This window comes from Oscarella lobularis, chromosome 1 (assembly GCF_947507565.1).
Source record: "Oscarella lobularis chromosome 1, ooOscLobu1.1, whole genome shotgun sequence".
Taxonomy (NCBI): Eukaryota; Metazoa; Porifera; class Homoscleromorpha; order Homosclerophorida; family Oscarellidae; genus Oscarella; species Oscarella lobularis.
Genome location: NC_089175.1, coordinates 2,352,370 through 2,371,396, shown reverse-complemented (window position 1 = coordinate 2,371,396; position 19,027 = coordinate 2,352,370). Strand labels below are relative to the sequence as shown.

Genomic DNA, 19,027 nt, shown 5'->3' with positions numbered 1-19,027 from the left:
TTACATAATTATGCGACCTCCCTGAATTCCCCTCATTGTTCTCACAGCCGCCCTAGCCGTCATATATCGCCTCTCCGCTCTTAGCTTGTCCAAATGTCAGCACTGATCGACAAACGATGGGAATCGATTGTCCGACCCATATTCAGTGATCTCGTCCGAGTTCTCGATCCCGACTCCCTCCTCGATCGTCTCTACAGCGAAAAACTCGTTACAGACGAGGAACATCAACATCTTCGCGCGATTTCGACGAGACAAGAGAAATCGCGCATGCTACTCAAAGAAATTTTGCCGCGAAAAGGACCGACGTCTTACGATCAATTTGTGACGATTGTTCGAAAGACCGAAGGACAGGAACACGTCGTCAAAGTGCTAGGTGAGCGATTTCGATGACCTGATATTCGGGATTCATTTTGTGAAACTTTCAGGAAGAGAGAAAAGATCGTTGGCGGCGGGAGAAGAAGGGAAGAACGATCTGGAGAACAAGCTTGCGGAATTCGCGAAGAAGCTTGCAGAATCGGAGAAAAAGCGAGCGGAATCCGAGAAGAAGAATGCGAAATCGGAAATGACTAATATTGGATTGAGAAATAAGGTTATTTTATTTGGTTGATATAAATAGGATTGAGAATTGGATATTTTTAGATTGGACGATGGGATGGGGGTCATCTCAAATGGAAACAATTCGAACCAAACATGCCCATTCATTATTGTTTGCCATTTGGATGTGTGGCTGAAATCAATGGAATGATACATGTTGGTTGGTTGAATAGAATGTTTCAGTTGAAGGAGGGAGCGTGGAAGGGAGAGAAGCATGACCTGGGTATTCGCATAGGGAGTGTCTTTAAATGTGAAGGGAAAGGACATGTCATGGAGGGGGGCGGTTACACTGGGGAACAATGCAAGAGAATTTATGAATGGAAAAGTGAAACGAGAGATTTGGAATTATTAACTGAAATACCACATGAATATCAACTCGATCACAGATCAGCAATTGGACACAATGGGAACATTTATCTTGTGGGAGGGTGGAGTGATCGAGTTGATTGTTTTGATATTAATAAGGAAGAATGGGAACCAATAAAGAAAATGAAGAATAAACGGTGGTGGTGTTCATTGGCTGTGATTGATGATAAAATGTTTGTTGGAGGGAGAGGGGCGAGGAATTCAGTTGAATGTTTTTTGATGAAGGAACAAAAGTGGATTGATATCAATCCAACTACAGAGTACTTGTGTCAATTGTCCTCATTGAATGGAAAACTTGTCGCAACAGGAGGATTGAGAAAGAGCAATTGTGTTGAATTGTATGATGAATTATCCGGGGATTGGCTTCCATTGCCATCAATGAATGAGAGACGATGTTACCATGGTGCATGTGAAACAAAAGACAATCAATTAGTTGTAGTGGGGGGAGCGGGTGCAAAGAACTCACTTGAATGTTTGAAATTGTAATTGTGCTTTTGAGATCCAATTAAAATTTCGTGTTTGTCACGTGACCATCCAATTCTTCCTAAAAGATAAATACCAATAATAATAAAGTATGACTTTTGTCGTGTTTTTAATTAATTAACCAGGTATAGGCTTCCTGCAGTTGAAGTGAGTCTTGCATTCCACTCAAATTTCAAATCATCAGGCAACTGAAGAGAATTAGATAAAAATACACACGTTTTCTTACAACTTTGACACAGCCAACCTTTCCATTGAAGACGCTATCGTTGTATATGAGAAATAGATCGCTAATCAATAAATAAATAAATAAAAAAGATTGTCAAGACCCATATAACAATATGGAAATTAAGATTTAGAAATCCAATGTTCGCCTTCTAATTGATATTTCACAATTATTTATCCCATTTCCTGGTCTTCTTACATTGTCATGTCTTCTGTCAAACTTTGTCAGAAGAACGCCGTCGTCAGAAAAAGTCATTTTTTGCCCTGATTAATCCAAAAATCAATAGCCATTTGAAACCTAATGATCTCATTACCACTTTTCGTTTATTGGCTTTTCAGATTGATCGTGGAACTATTGAGAAAAGACCCATGCACACTCTCGTCTGCTTCATTCTTTTCTCATTCTCACACGATCACACGACAATCTAACTAAAAATCATTACTAATTAATTAAATCAATACTACTAATCTCGTTTCTACATCACTGATTTTCTTTGCTTTAGCAGAAGAGCCGGAATTTTCTCGCCATCATCAACTCTTCTTTATAAAACGAAGCTCTATTGCCAATCAGCTTGCCTTCGGTTTTCTTAACACCAAAATTATATATAACAATTTAGTAACTAATAGTCTTATGTACCAATTTTCAGTTTATTGAATTGCAAATTTCGGAATTCAGTTTTCACAAAGGAGAAAACGAGTTTAAATAACATGCCATGCGAGCTTATAGAAAGTCGAGGAATTAATTGAGAATATGTAACAACGCGTGCAAGCCAACCTTCCCACAAGAAAATTTCTTCAAATAAGAAACGCGACAACGCACCCAAGTAAGCCTAGAACCGACTCAATGCTCTCACAAAGACCATGGATACAAAATCCCCCTTACTTCCTATACAAATCGAGCTATAAACAATATGTCCTTGATACGTCGCGAGGGAGAGACAGAGACCGGCGATCGCTACCCCAACCAGTAAAAAAATGAAAGTCCCTATTTCTCGTGGCCAAACACCTAAGAAATAACGAGTATAATATATTGAATTACAAGAAAAGATTTCGTGTACGTGCCTCGAGATGAACTTCTTTTTTCGACTGATCTTTGATCGATTTTTTCAGATGTCTAATTAGTGCGATCAATTCTGAAATAAATAAATAAATAAATAAATAAATAAATAAGATTATCGTCTAAAAGCGTCACGTTTTCGTCTTCTTTCGTTTTCTTCCCCTATCGAGAGCCTCTAGACTTCCCCAGACGAGCAAAGACCTAAAACGAGACTTCCAAGCAAAAATAACGATTCGTCTCCAACAAACCGATACAAAAGGAAGGGAATATTCCAAAGAAAGAAAATGAGGCTCTTTCGTCGCCCCTTTGAGCCTAGTCGATGCGAATTCGCGTGGAGCTTGCTCACCGTTCTTTGTTGTTGTGCTGTAGAAACGGCGATGATGTGTCGCGTTTTGACGAAGGAGAGCGATCGGCTCGTAATCATAGCGTGCGTTATAGGCCTCCTCCGCTTTGACGTCATCGATTCAAATTCCTAATTGCAATTCGTCACGTGTGACGATCCCCATCTCATTGTCGTTCTCCCTTCGTCATATCGCATAATTTTGCTAATGCAGAACGTCAAGAATTGTGAATTCCACTCCAAACCGAAAATAAAATAAAATCTGAAGCGATTTCACTTGTTTTTGCTACCAGGGACTCTCGTGGGGATTTCCCCGAACCGAGTGCTCACCTTACATAATTATGCGACCTCCCCGACTTCCCCTCATTGTTCTCACAGCCGCCCTAGCCGTCGTTCCGTCTCCGCTCTCTGTTGTCCAAAATGATGTCTTCATTGATCGACAAACGATGGGAGTCGATTGTCCGACCTCTATTCAGTGATCTCGTCCCCGTTCTCGATCCCGACTCCTTCCTCGATCGTCTCTACAGCGACGAACTCGTCACAAAAGAGGAATATCACCGTCTTCGCTCGATGCCGTCGAGAGAAGAGAAATCTCGCTTGCTACTCAGCGATATTTTGCCGCGAAAGGGAGAGACGTCTTACGATCAATTTGTGACGATTGTGCGAGAGACCCAAGGACAGAAACACGTCGTCAAAGTTCTAGGTGAGCGAATGTGGAACAATGACGTGATTTTCGCAATTGATTACAGTATATGAAATTCTCAGGAGGAGAGAGAAAATCGTCGGCGGGAGAAGTGGAGAAGAAACAATTAAAGAGGAAGCTTGTTGAATCGGAATTGACTAATATTGGATTGAGAAATAAGGTTATTTTATTTAGTTGATATAAATAGGATTGAGAATTGGATATTTTTAGATTGGACGATGGGATGGGGGTCATCTCAAATGGAAACAATTCGAACCAAACATGCCCATTGATTGGTGTTATCCATTTGGATGTGTGGCTGAAATCAATGGAATGATACATGTTGGTTGGTTGGATAGAATGTTTCAGTTGAAGGAGGGAGCGTGGAAGGGAGAGAAGCATGACCTGGGTTTTCTCATAGGGAGTGTCTTTGAATGTGAAGGGAAAGGATATGTCATGGAGGGGGGCGGTCTCTTTCAGGGAAAATGCAAGAGAATTTATGAATGGAAAAGTGAAACGAGAGATTTGGAATTATTAACTGAAATACCACATGAATATCAACTCGATGACAGATCAGCAATTGGACACAATGGGAACATTTATCTTGTGGGAGGGAGGAGGAGTGATCGAGTTGATTGTTTTGATATTAATAAGGGAGAATGGGAACCAATAAAGAAAATGAAGAATGGACGGTCTTGGTGTTCATTGGCTGTGATTGATGATAAAATGTTTGTTGGAGGAGGGTTCGGGGCGGGGAATTCAGTTGAATGTTTTTTGATGAAGGAACAAAAGTGGATTGATATCAATCCAACTACAAAGGAATTCTGTCAATTGTCCTCATTGAATGGAAAACTTGTCGCAACAGGAGGAAGATGGAAGAGCAATTGTGTTGAATTGTATGATGAATTATCCGGGGATTGGCTTCCATTGCCATCAATGAATGAGGGACGACGTCTCAATGGTGCATGTGAAACAAAAGACAATCAATTAGTTGTAGTGGGGGGAGTGGGTGCAAAGAACTCACTTGAATGTTTGAAATTGTAATTGTGCTTTTGAGATCCAATTAAAATTTCGTGTTTGTCACGTGACCATCCAATTCTTCGTTCTTCGTGATGAAGAAGACCAGAGAATCACTCCAATGCTTCGGCCACTGTTCTTTGACTTATTCTCTTTTCGCCAAAAAGAATTCAAATTTTTCACGTCGCAAAAAACAGCGCCAAAGACGAAAAGATTATCTGACAATATTTGTGAATAATCAGACATCAGTTACGACGCATGCAAACTTACTCATCAAGTGTAAAACGACGATGAATTGAGATGGAAATTCAGCTGATTCTTTGGCCGCCGAACGAATAATTAAACGCGCGTTATCTATGAAAACCCGGATGTATCAGAATTCAAAACCATTACATCATTTGTTTTACACTTACGAATGATTTCCGGCCTTTAATTAAATAATACAACGTCTCTGTAAGAAAGGAATGATCAGCTAGATATAACTATTTTTCATTACCTATTAATTTATTTATTAGTTTCAAAACAGATCTGCTTTTGGCATTTTCGTTGCCCAGTATTTCCAAACAGCGCAGTTCTGCGTGTTAACATAGAAAACTCACTTCCAGTCTAAATCAAAAGCGTTTCACTCAAACTTAGAGAAAAACGACTTCTTGCATTCACTCTCTTCACATTTGTATACGTTTGCCCCTGTTCCGACAAAAAAACGATCGACTAGACCTTTGCCAATGACGTCACGGAGTTTCCTGAACACCCTCGAGTAAGAACTAAACTTATTGATTCATTAGTTCGTAGACCCTTCTCTCCTTGTATCGAAACGAGTCCTTAATTAAAAATTTATTCTTAGCTAACAGACCGTTTTAAAGTGAGAAATAAATGTTTTAGAATTTTGCCGGCGTGCGATATTGACTGGTGACAATTTTGAAATTTCATGAAATTCCAAATGAGAATTTTCGCGCTGGACTCGGGAAAAATTCTGTTTCGCAAAATCGGCATAAGGATTGCTTCGAGCCGCGGATGAATGCCCACTCTTGTTCATCAACTGAAGTCGACTTCAAAAGACAACATTACATTGAAAAATATCTAACTAATAATAATGACTTACCTCGTGCAAACGGGACAACGCGCACGATCCAAATTAATTGACTTTGAATGACGACTTTCTCTCTCTATATAAAAAAATTAATAATTCAATAATGTTAGAGACAGAGTCAAATCCTTACAGTTGGAATTCTGACAGACGTACGTATACGTTTTGTTTATAATACTAATAATTAATTGACTAATACTTTAATTAAGGTACATACCATTTCTTCCACGCAGGACCATGATGAGCGTGTCAATCTTCGTCTATAATCCATGTGGCAGCGCGGCAAAGCTCGTGGATAAGCGTGTCCCTAAGACGTTCTAAGAAAGAGAGGGGGAAAAATTAGAATTGCAAGTTTATTGAATCAATAATTACCATAGCTGTCAATAATTTTAGTTGACAGAGTGATTGTAGCACTGCGTTCGTTGTTCTTCCTAAAAGATAAATACCAATAATAATAAACTATGTCTTTTGTCGTGTTTTTAATTAACCAGGTATGTGGCGATTTTTAGCTCGACTAGTAAAAAATGAAAGTCTCTCTTTGCCAAAAACCTAAGAAATAACAACGAGTATAATATATTGAATTAAAGGAAAATATATCATGTACGTGCCTCGAGATGAACTTCTTTTTTCGACTGATCTTTGACCGATTTTTCAGATGTCCAATTACTGCGCTCAATTCTGAAATTATTAAATAAATAAATAAATAAACAAATAAATAAGATGATCGTCTAAAAACATTACGCTTTCGTCTCCTTTCGTCTTCTTTCATATCCAATTTCCACTTCTCCAATGAGAGCCTCTTGACTTCCCCAGACGAGCAAAGACCTAAAACGAGACTTCCAAGCAAAAATAACGATTCGTCTCCATGAGGCTCTTTCGTCGCCCCTTTGAGTCTAGTCGATGCGAATTCGCGTATGTGTGGCGCTTGCTCACCGTTCTTTGCTGTTTTGCTGTAGAAACGGCGATGATGCGTCGCGTTTCGACGAAGGAGAGCGATCGGCTCGTAATCATAGCGTGCGTTATAGGAAAGCCTCCTCCGCTTTGACGTCATCGATTCAAATTCCTAATTGCAATTCGTCACGTGTGACGATCCTTCTCCCTTCGTTTCCCTCGGTATATCGCATAATTTTGCTAATGCAGAACGTCAATAATTGTGAATTCCACTCCAAACCGAAAATCAAATCAAATCTCAAGCGATTTCACTTGTTTTTGCTACCAGGGACTCTCGTGGGGATTTCCCCGAACCGCGTGCTCACCTTACATAAGTATTCGTCCCTCCCCGATTTCCCCTCATTGTTCTCACAGCCGCCCTAGCCGTTGTTCCGTCTCCGCTCTCTCTTGTCCAAAATGATGTCTTCATTGATCGACAAACGATGGGAGTCGATTGTCCGACCTCTCTTCAGTGATCTCGTCCCCGTTCTCGATCCCGACTCCTTCCTCGATCGTCTCTACAGCGACGAACTCGTCACCAAAGAGGAATATCACCGTCTTCGCTTGATGTCGTCGAGAGAAGAGAAATCTCGCTTGCTACTCAGCGATATTTTGCCGCGAAAGGGAGAGACGTCTTACGATCAATTTGTGACGATAGTGCGAGAGACCCAAGGACAGAAACACGTCGTCAAAGTACTTGTAGGTGAGCGATTTCAATGATGTGATTTTCGTGATCGATTTTGTGAAATTTTCAGAAGGAGAGAAAAGATCATCGGCGGCGGGAGAAGAAAGGAAGAACGAACTGGAGAAAAAGCTAGCTGAATCAGAAAAGAAGCGTACTGAATGGGAGAAAAAGCATGAGGAATCAGAGAAAAAGCGAGCGGAGTCCGAGATGAAGCGAACGGAATCCGAAAAGAAGCTTTCCGAATCGGAGAAGAAGAATGCGAAATCGGAAATGACTAATATTGGATTGAGAAATAAGGTTATTTTATTTGGTTGATATAAATAGAATTGAGAATTGGATATTTTTAGATTGGACGATGGGATGGGGGTCATCTCAAATGGAAACAATTCGAATCAAACATGCCCATTGATTGGTGTTGGCCATTTGGATGTGTGGCTGAAATCAATGGAATGATACATGTTGGTTGGTTGGATAGAATGTTTCAGTTGAAGGAGGGAGCGTGGAAGGGAGAGAAGCATGACCTGGGTTTTCGCATAGGGAGTGTCTTTGAATGTGAAGGGAAAGGATATGTCATGGAGGGGGGCGGGGTCATTGGGGCCCAATGCAAGAGAATTTATGAATGGAAAAGTGAAACGAGAGATTTGGAATTATTAACTGAAATACCACATGAATATCAACTCAATGACAGATCAGCAATTGGACACAATGGGAACATTTATCTTGTGGGAGGGTATCCACGGAGTGATCGAGTTGATTGTTTTGATATTAATAAGGGAGAATGGGAACCAATAAAGAAAATGAAGAATGAACGGTATTGGTGTTCATTGGCTGTGATTGATGATAAAATGTTTGTTGGCGGAGGGGAAGGGGCGGGGAATTCAGTTGAATGTTTTTTGATGAAGGAACAAAAGTGGATTGATATCAATCCAACTACAAAGTACGGGTGTCAATTTTCCTCATTGAATGGAAAACTTGTCGCAACAGGAGGAAGAGATTGGAAGAGCAATTGTGTTGAATTGTATGATGAATTATCCGGGGATTGGCTTCCATTGCCATCAATGAATGAGGGACGATGTTACCATGGTGCATGTGAAACAAAAGACAATCAATTAGTTGTAGTGGGGGGAGAGGGTGCAAAGAACTCACTTGAATGTTTGAAATTGTAATTGTGCTTTTGAGATCCAATTAAAATTTCGTGTTTGTCACGTGACCATCCAATTCTTCGTTCTTCGTGATGAAGAAGACCAGAGAATCACTCCAATGCTTCGGCCACTGTTCTTTGACTTATTCTCTTTCCGCCAAAAAGAATTCAAATTTTTCACGTCGCAAAAAACAGCGCAAAAGACGAAAAGATTATCTGACAATCTTCGTGAATAATCAGACATCAGTTACAACGCGTGCAAACTTACTCATCAAGTGCAAAACCACGATGAAATGAGATGGAAATTCAGCTGATTCTTTGGCCGCCGAACGAATAATTAAGCGCGCGTTATCTATGAAAACCCGGATGTATCAGAATTTAAAACCATTACATCGTTTGTTTTACACTTACGAATGATTTCCCGCCTTTAAATAATTAATACAACGTCTCTGTACGAAAAGAATAATCAGCTAGACATAACTATTTTTCATTACCTATTAATTTATTTATTAATTCCAAAACAGATCTGCTTTTGTCATTTTCATTGTCTATTATTTCCAAACAGCGATGTTCAGCGTGTTAACATAGAAAACTTACTTCCAGTCAAAATCGAAAGCGTTTCGCATCTTCTCTCGAACTTATTGATTCATTAGTTCGTTCCTAGACCCTTCTCGCTTTGTCTCGTTCTATTGGAAGAATCGAGGAGACGAGCCACGTGTTCTCAACCTCATTTAGAATATAAACGCGAGATAAGAGTGCATAATCGATGAAACGCTATATAAGAAAATAAATTAATAGATAAATAACGTTGTGTCAAATTTGTGTTGAAATGTATTTCATTTCCTGGTCTTACATTGTCATACATTCTGTCAAATTTTGTTAGAAGAACGCCGTCGTCAGAAAAAGTCATTTTTTTGCCCAGGTTACATCCAAAAATCAATAGCCATTTGAAACGTAATGATTTCATTACCACTTTTCGTTTATTGACTCTGCAGATTGATCGTGGAACTATTGGAGAAAGATCCAAGCATACTCTCGCCTTCTTCACTCTTCCCTCATTCTCACACGATCACACGACAATCTGACTCAAAAATCAATATTAATTAATAAAATCAATACTAATCTCGTTTCTACATCGCTGATTTTCTTTACTTGAGCAGAAAAGCCGAAATTTTCTCGCCATCATCATCTCTTCTTCATAAAACGACGCCCTATTGCAGTTTGCCTTTGCTTTTCCTAACACCAAAAATATATATAACAATTTAGTAGCTAATAGTCTTATGTACCAATTTTCCGTTTATTTATACGACGAAGCTTTGCCGAATAAATTTTTCTTATAGAAAGTCGAGGAATTAATTGAGAATATGTAGCAACGCGTGCAAGCCAACCTTCCCACGAGAAAATCCATATTTCTTCGAATAAGAAACGCGGCAACGCACCCAAGTAAGCCTCGAACCCACTCAATGCTCTCACAAAGACCATGGATACAAAATCCCCCTTACTTCCTATACAAATCGAGTCGATCGAGTCATAAACAATATGTCCTTGATACGTCGCGAGGGAGAGACAGAGACCGGCGATCGCTACCCCAACGACGGGCGGGCGGCACTGTCTTCCAAAAGAACGGCGACGGCACAAGGATCGCGACCAAATCGCACGAATAGTGCAAAACGATTTCCCATGGACGCGATTACAATAAATACAATTCTACACGTATTCTCGAAAAGTCATGCAGGCCGGCGCCTATGAGCGCTCGCTCTCACGTGCACGATCGCCGGGCGGAGAAGTGTACCTTGTTTAGACCCCCAGAGAAAAGACGAATAAATAACCGTATCGATTTCAACAATAGCTGATCCGCCTAATAGAACCAGAGCCTAAGAAACGACACGTCAAATTAAATAGGGAGATTTTCCCCTGTGCTACGGGGTCGGGGTACCAGTTGAAGGGATTCGAGATGAGGACGATGCCAGAGTCCGTGGATTGATTGCATCGGCTCCAAGGAAGAAGATTCCCACGCCACTCACCAACGCCTAGACGTACTCAACTCGAGAGAATCCAGAGCTAAAGGAGAAGAAATAGAGAGGCAACTGGATTCTCTAAACGCGCGCTTACGGATGATCTGGGTCGGGTTTTCCTATTGAGTTTGCTATTCCCAATAGCAAGGAGACCCTAGAGTGAAAACACGTGTATTATGTATATAAATGATTTTATCTAGGGCCCTTCAAAAGAGTCTAGGAGCGAAGCAAGTGTCCTCTACCTGATTTAGCGTATGGATGAATGAGTGTATGGCTTCAGGAAGCATGCTCGATGAACTGCTATATAACCAAGCGGTCAATTTGAACATTGTTACAGCTGCATTGCTGAGAAAAGAGAAATAAATGTAAAGATGATTTTTTTTATTAATTAATTAATTAACCTTCGTATTGCATATGTGACGATTTTTGCTGAACCAGTAACAAAATGAAAGTCCCTATTTCTCGTGGCCAAACACCTGAGAAATAACAACGAGTATAATATATTGAATTATAACAGAAGATTTCGTGTACGTGCCTCGAGATGAACTTTTTTCGACTGATCTTTGACCGATTTTTTCAGATGTCCAATAAGTGCACTCACTTCTGAAATAAATAAATGAATAAATAAATAAATAAATAAATAAGATTATCGCCTAAAAACATCATGTTTTCGTCTCCTTTCGTCTTCTTCCAATTCCCTATCGAGAGCCTCTTGACTTCCCCACACGAGCAAAGACCTAAAACGAGACTTCCAAGCAAAAATAACGATTCGTCTCCAACGAAAGAAAGGGAATTCCAAAGGATTAAATTAAGGCTCTTTCTTCGCCCCATTTGAGTCTAGTCGATGCGAATACGCGTATGTGTGGAGCTTGCTCACCGTTCTTTGTTGTTGTGCTGTAGAAACGGCGATGATTCGTCGCGTTTTGACGAAGGAGAGCGATCGGCTCGTAACTATAGCGTGCGTTATAGGAAAGCCTCCTCCGCTTTGACGTCATCGATTCAAATTCCTAATTGCAATTCGTCACGTGTGACGATTCCCATCTCATTGTCGTTCTCCCTTCGTTTCCCTCGTCATATCGCATAATTTTGCTAATGCAGAACGTCAAGAATTGTGAATTCCACTCCAAACCGAAAATCAAATCAAATCTCAAGCGATTTCACTTGTTTTTGCTACCAGGGACTCTCGTGGGGATTTCCCCGAACCGAGCTCGCCTTACATAATTATGCGACCTCCCCGAATTCCCCGCATTGTTCTCACAGCCGCCCTAGCCGTCATATATCGCCTCTCCGCTCTTAGCTTGTCCAAATGTCTTCCGCATTGATCGACGAACGATGGGAGTCGATTGTCCGACCCATATTCAGCGATCTCGTCCGAGTTCTCGATCCCGACTCCCTCTTCGATCGTCTCTACAGCGAAAAACTCGTTACAGACGAGGAACATCAACATCTTCGCGCGATTTCGACGAGGCAAGAGAAATCGCGCATGCTACTCAAAGAAATTTTGCCGCGAAAGGGACCGACGTCTTACGATCAATTTGTGACGATTGTGCGAAAGACCGAAGGACAGGAACACGTCGTCAAAGTGCTAGGTGAGCGATTTCGATGACCTGATATTTGGGATTCATTTTGTGACATTTTCAGGAAGAGAGAAAAGATCGTCGGCGGCGGGAGAAGAAGGGAAGAACGATCTGGAGAACAAGCTTGCGGAATTCGCGAAGAAGCTTGCAGAATCGGAGAAAAAGCGAGCGGAATCCGAGAAGAAGAATGCGAAATCGGAAATGACTAATATTGGATTGAGAAATAAGGTTATTTTATTTGGTTGATATAAATAGGATTGAGAATTGGATATTTTTAGATTGGACGATGGGATGGGGGTCATCTCAAATGGAAACAATTCGAACCAAACATGCCCATTGATTGGTGTTATCCATTTGGATGTGTGGCTGAAATCAATGGAATGATACATGTTGGTTGGTTGGATAGAATGTTTCAGTTGAAGGAGGGAGCGTGGAAGGGAGAGAAGCATGACCTGGGTTTTCGCATAGGGAGTGTCTTTGAATGTGAAGGGAAAGGATATGTCATGGAGGGGGGCGGTTTCACTGGGGAACAATGCAAGAGAATTTATGAATGGAAAAGTGAAACGAGAGATTTGGAATTATTAACTGAAATACCACATGAATATCAACTCGATGACAGATCAGCAATTGGACACAATGGGAACATTTATCTTGTGGGAGGGGGGAGTGATCGAGTTGATTGTTTTGATATTAATAAGGGAGAATGGGAACCAATAAAGAAAATGAAGAATGGACGGTCTTGGTGTTCATTGGCTGTGATTGATGATAAAATGTTTGTTGGAGGAGGGTTGTGGGCGGGGAATTCAGTTGAATGTTTTTTGATGAAGGAACAAAAGTGGATTGATATCAATCCAACTACAGAGTACTTGTGTCAATTGTCCTCATTGAATGGAAAACTTGTCGCAACAGGAGGAGAATGGAAGAGCAATTGTGTTGAATTGTATGATGAATTATCCGGGGATTGGCTTCCATTGCCATCAATGAATGAGAGACGATGTCTCCATGGTGCATGTGAAACAAAAGACAATCAATTAGTTGTAGTGGGGGGAAGGGGTGCTTGGAACTCACTTGAATGTTTGAAATTGTAATTGTGTTTTTGAGATCCAATTAAAATTTCGTGTTTGTCACGTGACCATCCAATTCTTCGTTCTTCGTGATGAAGAAGACCAGAGAATCACTCCAATGCTTCGTCCACTGTTCTTTGACTTATTCTCTTTCCGCCAAAAAGAATTCAAATTTTTCACGTCGCAAAAAACAGCGCAAAAAGACGAAAAGATTATCTGACAATCTTCTGTCAATAATCAGACATCAGTTACAACGCGTGCAAACTTACTCATCAAGTGGAAAACCACGATGAAATGAGATGGAAATTCAGCTGATTCTTTGGCCGCCGAACGAATAATTAAGCGCGCGTTATCTATGGAAACCCGGATGTAAAAGAATTTAAAACTATTACATCGTTTGTTTTACACTTACGAATGATTTCCCGCCTTTAAATAATTAATACAACGTCTCTGTAAGAAAAGAATAATCAGCTAGACATAACTATTTTTCATTACCTATTAATTTATTTATTAATTCCAAAACAGATCTGCTTTTGTCATTTTCATTGTCTATTATTTCCAAACAGCGCAGTTCAGCGTGTTAACATAGAAAACTTACTTCCAGTCAAAATCGAAAGCGTTTCGCATCTTCTCTCGAACTTATTGATTCATTAGTTCGTTCCTAGACCCTTCTCTCTTTGTCTCGTTCTATTGGAAGAATCGAGGAGACGAACCACGTGTTCTCAACCTTATTTAGAATATCAACGCGAGATAAGAGTGCGTAATCGATGAAACGCTATATAAGAAAATAAATCAATAGATAAATAACGTTGTGTTGAATTTGTGTTGAAATGTATTTCATTTCTTCTCTCCCTCTTTGAGCAAAGCGCGAACGACTTCTCTCGCACTCTTCAAATCTCTATATGTTCGCCCATCCTAACCCATATGACAATATGGAAATTAGGAGTAGAAATCCAATGTTCGCTTTCTAATTGATATTTCACAATTATTTATCCCATTTCCTGGTCTTACATTGTCATACATTCTGTCAAATTTTGTTAGAAGAACGCCGTCGTCAGAAAAAGTCATTTTTTGCCCTGGTTACATCCAAAAATCAATAGCCAAGAAACACGTCTTACGATCAATTTGTGACGATTGTGCGAGAGACCGAAAGACAGAAACACGTCGTCAAAGTACTAGGTGAGCGAATTTGGAACAATAATACAATTTTCTTTATTGATTTTGTGAAATTATCAGGAGAAGAGAGAAGATCGTTGGCGGCGGAGAAGAAAGAATTGGAGAAAAAGCTTTCCGAATCGGAGAAGAAGAATATGAAATCGGAATTGACTAATATTGGATTGAGAAATAAGGTTATTTTATTTGGTTGATATAAATAGGATTGAGAATTGGATATTGATTTTAGATTGGACGATGGGATGGGGGTCATCTCAAATGGAAACAATTCGAACCAAACATGCCCATTAATTGTTTGCCATTTGGATGTGTGGCTGAAATCAATGGAATGATACATGTTGGTTGGAATGATAGAATGATTCAGTTGAAGGAGGGAGCGTGGAAGGGAGAGAAGCATGACCTGGGTTTTGTCATAGGAAGTGTCTTTGAATGTGAAGGGAAAGGATATGTCATGGAGGGGGGCGGTTACACTGGGGAACAATGCAAGAGAATTTATGAATGGAAAAGTGAAACGAGAGATTTGGAATTATTAACTGAAATACCACATGAATATCAACTCTATGGAAGATCAGCAATTGGACACAATGGGAACATTTATCTTGTGGGAGGGGATCCATGGAGTGATCAAGTTGATTGTTTTGATATTAATAAGGGAGAATGGGAACCAATAAAGAAAATGAAGAATAAACGGTTATACTGTTCATTGGCTGTGATTGATGATAAAATGTTTGTTGGAGGAGGGGTGGGGGCGAGGAAATCAGTTGAATGTTTTTTGATGAAGGAACAAAAGTGGATTGATATCAATCCAACTACAAACTACACGTGTCAATTGTCCTCATGGAATGGAAAACTTGTCGCAACAGGAGGATTTGGATATAGCAATTGTGTTGAATTGTATGATGAATTATCCGGGGATTGGCTTCCATTGCCATCAATGAATGAGGGACGAGAGTCACATGGTGCATGTAAAACAAAAGACAATAAATTAGTCGTTGTGGGGGGATCGGGTGCAGAGAACTCACTTGAATGTTTGAAATTGTAATTGTGTTTTTGAGATCCAATTAAAATTTCGTGTTTGTCACGTGACCATCCAATTCTTCGTTCTTCGTGATGAAGAAGACAGGAGAATCACTCCAATGCTTTGGCCACTGTTCTTTGACTTATTGTCTTTCAGCAAAAATGAATTCAAATTTTTCACGTCGCAAAAAACAGCGCCGTCGACGAAAAGATTGTCTGACAAGACTTTGAGAATAATCAGACATCATTTACGACGCGTGCAAACTTACTGATCAAGTGTAAAACGACGATGAAACGAGATGGAAATTCAGCGGATTCTTTGGCCGCTGAACGAATAATTAAGCGCGCGTTATCTATGAAAACCCGGATGCAACATAATTCAAAACCATTACATCATTTGTTTTACACTTACGAATGATTTCCGACCTTTAATACGACGTCCCTGTAAGAAAAGAATGATCAGCTAGACATAACTATTTTCATTACCTATTAATTTATTTATTAACTCCAAAACAGATCTGCTTCTGACATTTTCGTTGTCCATTATTTCCAAAACGCGCAGTTCTGCGTGTTAACATAGACAACTCAATTCCAGTCTAAATCAAAAGCGTTTCACACTTGAGCAAAGCGCGAACGACTTCTCGCACTCTTCAAATTTTTAAACGTTTGCCCTGTTTCCCATAAGAAAAAACGATCGACTACACCTTTGCCAATGACGTCACGGAGTTTCCTGAAGACCCTCGAGTAAGAACTCGAACTTATTGATTCATTAGTTCGTTCCTAGATCCTTCTCTCCTCGTATCGGAAGAATTGAGGAGACCGAGTCCTTAAAATTTATTCTTAGCCAACGGACCGTTTCAAACGAAATAAAACGTTTTAGAATTTTGCCGGCGTGCGATATTGACTGGCAAGAATTTTTGAGATTTCATGAAATTTCAAATGAGGATTTTCGCGCTGGACTCGAGCAAAATTCTGCTTCACAAAATCGCAATAAGGATTGCTTCGAGCTGCGGATGAATGCCCACTCTTGTTCATCAACTGAAGTCGACTTCAAAAGACAACATTACATTGAAAAATATCTAATAATAATGACTTACCTCATGCAAACGGGACAACGCGCACGATCTAAATTAATTGACTTTGAATGACGACCTTCTCTATATATATAAAAAATTAAAAATTCAATAATGTTAGAGACAGAGTCAAATCCTTACGAAAAGTAGCAGTCGGAATTCTGACAGATGTACGTATACTTTGTGTTGATACTATAGTTATGACACCGAGAAACGCAAGGCAGGTCAGGGTGAATACTCTCAGCAATTCGAACCCTAAACACATACTGTATAAATAATACTAATAATTATTATTTAACTAATGGTTTAATTAAGATACATACCATTTCTTCCATGCGGGACCATGATGAGCGTGTCGATCATTGTCTATAATCCACGTTGCAGCATGGCAAAGCTCGTGGATAAGCGTGTCCCTGAGCCGTTCTAACAAAGAGGGAGAAAAAGGGCCAGATTATTTATTTATAATCGCGAGTTTATTGAATCAATAATTACCGTAGCTGTCGATAATTTTTGTAGACAGAGTAATTGTAGCACTGCGTTCGTTGTTCTTCCTAAAAGATAAATAATAATAAACTATGTCTTTCGTCGTGTTTTTAATTAACCAGGTATAGGCGCAGCTTCCTGCAGTTGAAGTGAGTCTTGCATTCCACTCAAATTTCAAATCATCAGGCAACTGAAGAGAATTAGACAAAACTACACACGTTTTCTTACAACTTTGACATCGCCAACCTTTCCATTGAAGACGCTCTCGTTGTATATAATAAATAGATCACTAATCAGACTACTCTTGTATCTATTGTATTGCCCAGATTGTCCAATGGCCGTCTGAGGAGTTTTTAGAAAAGAAGCCGCAGATTTGGGCGTTCGAAGGCCTAGACAATGTATAATAAACAAAACAGAAAAATACAATAAATAATAGCCATTACCCTTATAAAGAGTAGCATAACAAGGAGTAGCCATACATGGCGTAGCAGTCCTTAATTAATTAAACAAAAAATTTATAATTGATTAATCCAAAGTCGAGTTTTCTTGTTTTCGTTACTTGAAGGGTGTGACGGGTTGTGGCACGGAGTTTCCAAGATTCCAGAAACTCACGCGACGTTTCTTCTTCTTTTTTGTCGTCGTTTCCATCATTGGTTCATTTTCCGCATCGCTGTCCGTGTCACTGCACGCAATCACAGTCCGCTCCGAGCTCTTCTTCTTCTTCTCCTCAGAGTCATCATCTAAACGCATATAAGAATAACTGTAATCTCTATTGAATTTACGGATGAAATACCTAGTGAAAATAAAGGCAAATCGTCGTCATCAGAATCCTTGCCCAAACTTTTGGCCTTCTCCTCGTCCTCGTCCTCGTCTGAATACAATATTCTGCGCTTTTGCGTCTTTTTCGCCTGAATGGGACTCGGTGACACTTCTGAAAATTTCTATTGTGAAACAAATGCGTGTTTCTACTTCTGAATTAATTGTACCTGATTCCTCGGTCAACTTCTTGGAATTCTTCCAAGAAGAGTCATCATCTTCGTCATCTAAAGTATCTGTAACCTCTAATGTGCCTGGATTACATATTATAGATACGGTACCTAATCTCAATTTTCCCAAGTGAAAAGTCAAGTCGTCGTCGTCGTCATCATCGCTTTTATCAGTGATCTTTGTCGTCGTTTCACGACGTTGAACAGGACTTGGGGTTATATCTAAAAATATCTATTAGTAAAACAGAGAGGTACTCTTGTATTTATTGCACCTAATGTGAAATCCTCCTCCAGATCAAACACAATCGAATTCTTTCTAATGAATCGCTTCGGTTTAGAGTCATTGTCATCATCTAGAAGCAGACTACGGTATGACGTGTAAAACTATGACGTAGCTAAGGATACCTAGTGTAAATTTCCCTACGAGATGAAAAGACTCCTCATCGTCGTCGTCCTCGTCATCGCTGACGTCATCATTTTCACTCTTGAAACTCTTGCTCAAAATCCCTTCCTCCGCTTCCGAAATGATAAAGCTACAATGACTCGTGTTTACGAGCCTCGGCGAAGCTTCTGAATATATTTTCGCTGATTTATATATTTATTTATTTATTGGGTGTGCTGCACGTGTACCTGAATTCTCCTCTTTCTCTTCATCGCTATCGGATTCCACGACAACGATTGAATCTTCTTCATCAGCAGATGATTTCGGTTCGGAGATGACGTCGTCATCTTCATCAAAACTCTTCCTCGAAATCGCCTCCTCTTCGTCTTCCTCCTCTTCCGAGTCCACGATTCTGCAGGCGCGCGTCTTTTTGCGACGAATGGGACTCGGGCTCGGCGACGTTTTCGGTTCGGGGAGTTCCTATCTCGAAAAAAAAGCGACGTTCGTCCCGAGAATCGACCTCCTGTTCTCTCCCACTTCACCTTTACTATTTTTATCGACGTGATGTGAAAGCGATCCTTCATTCTTCTCAGCTCTTTCAGAGAGCTTTCTGGCAGCACTATCAACACCTCCATTGCTAATCCGGGACGGCA

At 40.1% G+C, this 19,027-nt stretch overlaps 6 protein-coding genes across 18 annotated transcripts; 4 read left to right on the top strand and 2 right to left on the bottom strand.

The window, feature by feature from the left end:
* Positions 1-38: 38 nt before the first annotated feature.
* On the top strand, positions 39-8,668 carry LOC136191822 (uncharacterized). 3 transcript variants are annotated; one of them, XM_065980243.1, is made up of 3 exons: positions 39-373; positions 7,534-7,760; positions 7,811-8,668. In XM_065980243.1, exons 1-3 carry the CDS (start codon positions 94-96, stop codon positions 8,627-8,629), a joined length of 1,326 nt encoding a protein of 441 aa, XP_065836315.1. In that variant the 5' UTR covers positions 39-93; the 3' UTR covers positions 8,630-8,668. The 3 variants fall into 3 exon arrangements, with proteins under 3 accessions (XP_065836315.1, XP_065836318.1, XP_065836312.1); XM_065980246.1 differs by lacking the exons at positions 7,534-7,760; positions 7,811-8,668 and adding exons at positions 426-589; positions 640-1,485 and having other exon boundaries at positions 45-373; XM_065980240.1 differs by lacking the exon at positions 39-373 and adding an exon at positions 7,145-7,481.
* Positions 1,161-12,045, bottom strand: LOC136191902 (uncharacterized). Of its 9 annotated transcripts, none has more exons than XM_065980363.1 (17): positions 11,497-12,044; positions 11,281-11,356; positions 11,155-11,222; positions 11,021-11,095; positions 10,862-10,964; positions 10,717-10,773; positions 10,541-10,665; positions 10,397-10,478; positions 9,993-10,109; positions 9,891-9,937; positions 9,739-9,840; positions 9,458-9,685; positions 9,202-9,378; positions 9,099-9,152; positions 9,016-9,053; positions 8,873-8,956; positions 8,076-8,820 (listed from the first exon to the last, which is right to left on the bottom strand). In XM_065980363.1, the coding sequence occupies exons 1-5, from the start codon at positions 11,612-11,614 to the stop codon at positions 10,951-10,953; spliced, it is 351 nt and encodes a 116-aa protein (XP_065836435.1). In that variant the 5' UTR covers positions 11,615-12,044; the 3' UTR covers positions 8,076-8,820; positions 8,873-8,956; positions 9,016-9,053; positions 9,099-9,152; positions 9,202-9,378; positions 9,458-9,685; positions 9,739-9,840; positions 9,891-9,937; positions 9,993-10,109; positions 10,397-10,478; positions 10,541-10,665; positions 10,717-10,773; positions 10,862-10,950. The 9 variants fall into 9 exon arrangements, 7 of the variants coding, with proteins under 7 accessions (XP_065836405.1, XP_065836417.1, XP_065836409.1 ...); XM_065980368.1 differs by having other exon boundaries at positions 9,016-9,029; XR_010671049.1 differs by lacking the exon at positions 9,099-9,152 and having other exon boundaries at positions 11,281-11,367; positions 11,497-12,045.
* LOC136191858 (uncharacterized) lies at positions 3,431-4,827 on the top strand. Its single transcript, XM_065980272.1, has 3 exons — positions 3,431-3,765; positions 3,828-3,925; positions 3,976-4,827. Exons 1-3 carry the CDS (start codon positions 3,483-3,485, stop codon positions 4,786-4,788), a joined length of 1,194 nt encoding a protein of 397 aa, XP_065836344.1. The 5' UTR covers positions 3,431-3,482; the 3' UTR covers positions 4,789-4,827.
* Positions 11,849-13,328, top strand: LOC136191848 (uncharacterized). Its single transcript, XM_065980260.1, has 3 exons — positions 11,849-12,208; positions 12,261-12,424; positions 12,475-13,328. Exons 1-3 carry the CDS (start codon positions 11,926-11,928, stop codon positions 13,282-13,284), a joined length of 1,257 nt encoding a protein of 418 aa, XP_065836332.1. The 5' UTR covers positions 11,849-11,925; the 3' UTR covers positions 13,285-13,328.
* LOC136191729 (germ cell nuclear acidic protein-like) lies at positions 12,867-19,015 on the bottom strand. 3 transcript variants are annotated; one of them, XM_065980145.1, is made up of 20 exons: positions 18,917-19,015; positions 18,623-18,854; positions 18,398-18,562; positions 18,265-18,345; positions 18,104-18,214; positions 17,993-18,049; positions 17,800-17,937; positions 17,566-17,746; positions 17,450-17,499; positions 17,253-17,395; positions 17,126-17,196; positions 17,016-17,074; positions 16,847-16,946; positions 16,665-16,778; positions 16,548-16,607; positions 16,098-16,498; positions 15,957-16,046; positions 15,863-15,892; positions 13,530-13,613; positions 12,867-13,476 (listed from the first exon to the last, which is right to left on the bottom strand). In XM_065980145.1, the coding sequence occupies exons 1-16, from the start codon at positions 19,007-19,009 to the stop codon at positions 16,327-16,329; spliced, it is 1,827 nt and encodes a 608-aa protein (XP_065836217.1). In that variant the 5' UTR covers positions 19,010-19,015; the 3' UTR covers positions 12,867-13,476; positions 13,530-13,613; positions 15,863-15,892; positions 15,957-16,046; positions 16,098-16,326. The 3 variants fall into 3 exon arrangements, with proteins under 3 accessions (XP_065836217.1, XP_065836208.1, XP_065836203.1); XM_065980136.1 differs by lacking the exons at positions 12,867-13,476; positions 13,530-13,613 and adding exons at positions 15,058-15,666; positions 15,720-15,803 and having other exon boundaries at positions 15,937-16,046; positions 17,993-18,058; XM_065980131.1 differs by lacking the exons at positions 12,867-13,476; positions 13,530-13,613 and adding exons at positions 15,058-15,666; positions 15,720-15,803 and having other exon boundaries at positions 17,993-18,058.
* On the top strand, positions 14,185-15,475 carry LOC136199053 (influenza virus NS1A-binding protein homolog). The gene is made up of 4 exons (XM_065989160.1): positions 14,185-14,205; positions 14,361-14,439; positions 14,497-14,609; positions 14,663-15,475. The coding sequence occupies exons 1-4, from the start codon at positions 14,185-14,187 to the stop codon at positions 15,473-15,475; spliced, it is 1,026 nt and encodes a 341-aa protein (XP_065845232.1).
* Positions 19,016-19,027: the final 12 nt, after the last annotated feature.

Coding starts and splice junctions, on each gene's coding strand:
- LOC136191858 (XM_065980272.1), top strand. CDS start 3,483: ATGATGTCTTCATTGATCGACAAACGATGGGAGTCGATTGTCCGACCT. Junction 3,766..3,827: donor ACACGTCGTCAAAGTTCTAG/GTGAGCGAATGT, acceptor TGAAATTCTCAG/GAGGAGAGAGAAAATCGTCG. Junction 3,926..3,975: donor ATATTGGATTGAGAAATAAG/GTTATTTTATTT, acceptor GGATATTTTTAG/ATTGGACGATGGGATGGGGG.
- LOC136191822 (XM_065980240.1), top strand. CDS start 7,196: ATGATGTCTTCATTGATCGACAAACGATGGGAGTCGATTGTCCGACCT. Junction 7,482..7,533: donor CGTCGTCAAAGTACTTGTAG/GTGAGCGATTTC, acceptor TGAAATTTTCAG/AAGGAGAGAAAAGATCATCG. Junction 7,761..7,810: donor ATATTGGATTGAGAAATAAG/GTTATTTTATTT, acceptor GGATATTTTTAG/ATTGGACGATGGGATGGGGG.
- LOC136191902 (XM_065980333.1), bottom strand. CDS start 11,614: ATGACGTCAAAGCGGAGGAGGCTTTCCTATAACGCACGCTATAGTTAC. Junction 11,223..11,272: donor CGAAAACATGATGTTTTTAG/GCGATAATCTTA, acceptor TATTTATTTCAG/AAGTGAGTGCACTTATTGGA. Junction 6,398..11,154: donor CGAAAAAAGTTCATCTCGAG/GCACGTACACGA, acceptor GTTATTTCTTAG/GTTTTTGGCAAAGAGAGACT.
- LOC136191848 (XM_065980260.1), top strand. CDS start 11,926: ATGTCTTCCGCATTGATCGACGAACGATGGGAGTCGATTGTCCGACCC. Junction 12,209..12,260: donor ACACGTCGTCAAAGTGCTAG/GTGAGCGATTTC, acceptor TGACATTTTCAG/GAAGAGAGAAAAGATCGTCG. Junction 12,425..12,474: donor ATATTGGATTGAGAAATAAG/GTTATTTTATTT, acceptor GGATATTTTTAG/ATTGGACGATGGGATGGGGG.
- LOC136199053 (XM_065989160.1), top strand. CDS start 14,185: ATGACAATATGGAAATTAGGA. Junction 14,206..14,360: donor TGACAATATGGAAATTAGGA/GTAGAAATCCAA, acceptor AAAAATCAATAG/CCAAGAAACACGTCTTACGA. Junction 14,440..14,496: donor ACACGTCGTCAAAGTACTAG/GTGAGCGAATTT, acceptor TGAAATTATCAG/GAGAAGAGAGAAGATCGTTG.
- LOC136191729 (XM_065980136.1), bottom strand. CDS start 19,009: ATGGAGGTGTTGATAGTGCTGCCAGAAAGCTCTCTGAAAGAGCTGAGA. Junction 18,855..18,916: donor CGTCGATAAAAATAGTAAAG/GTGAAGTGGGAG, acceptor TTTTCGAGATAG/GAACTCCCCGAACCGAAAAC. Junction 17,197..17,252: donor AGAGCGTCTTCAATGGAAAG/GTTGGCGATGTC, acceptor AATTCTCTTCAG/TTGCCTGATGATTTGAAATT.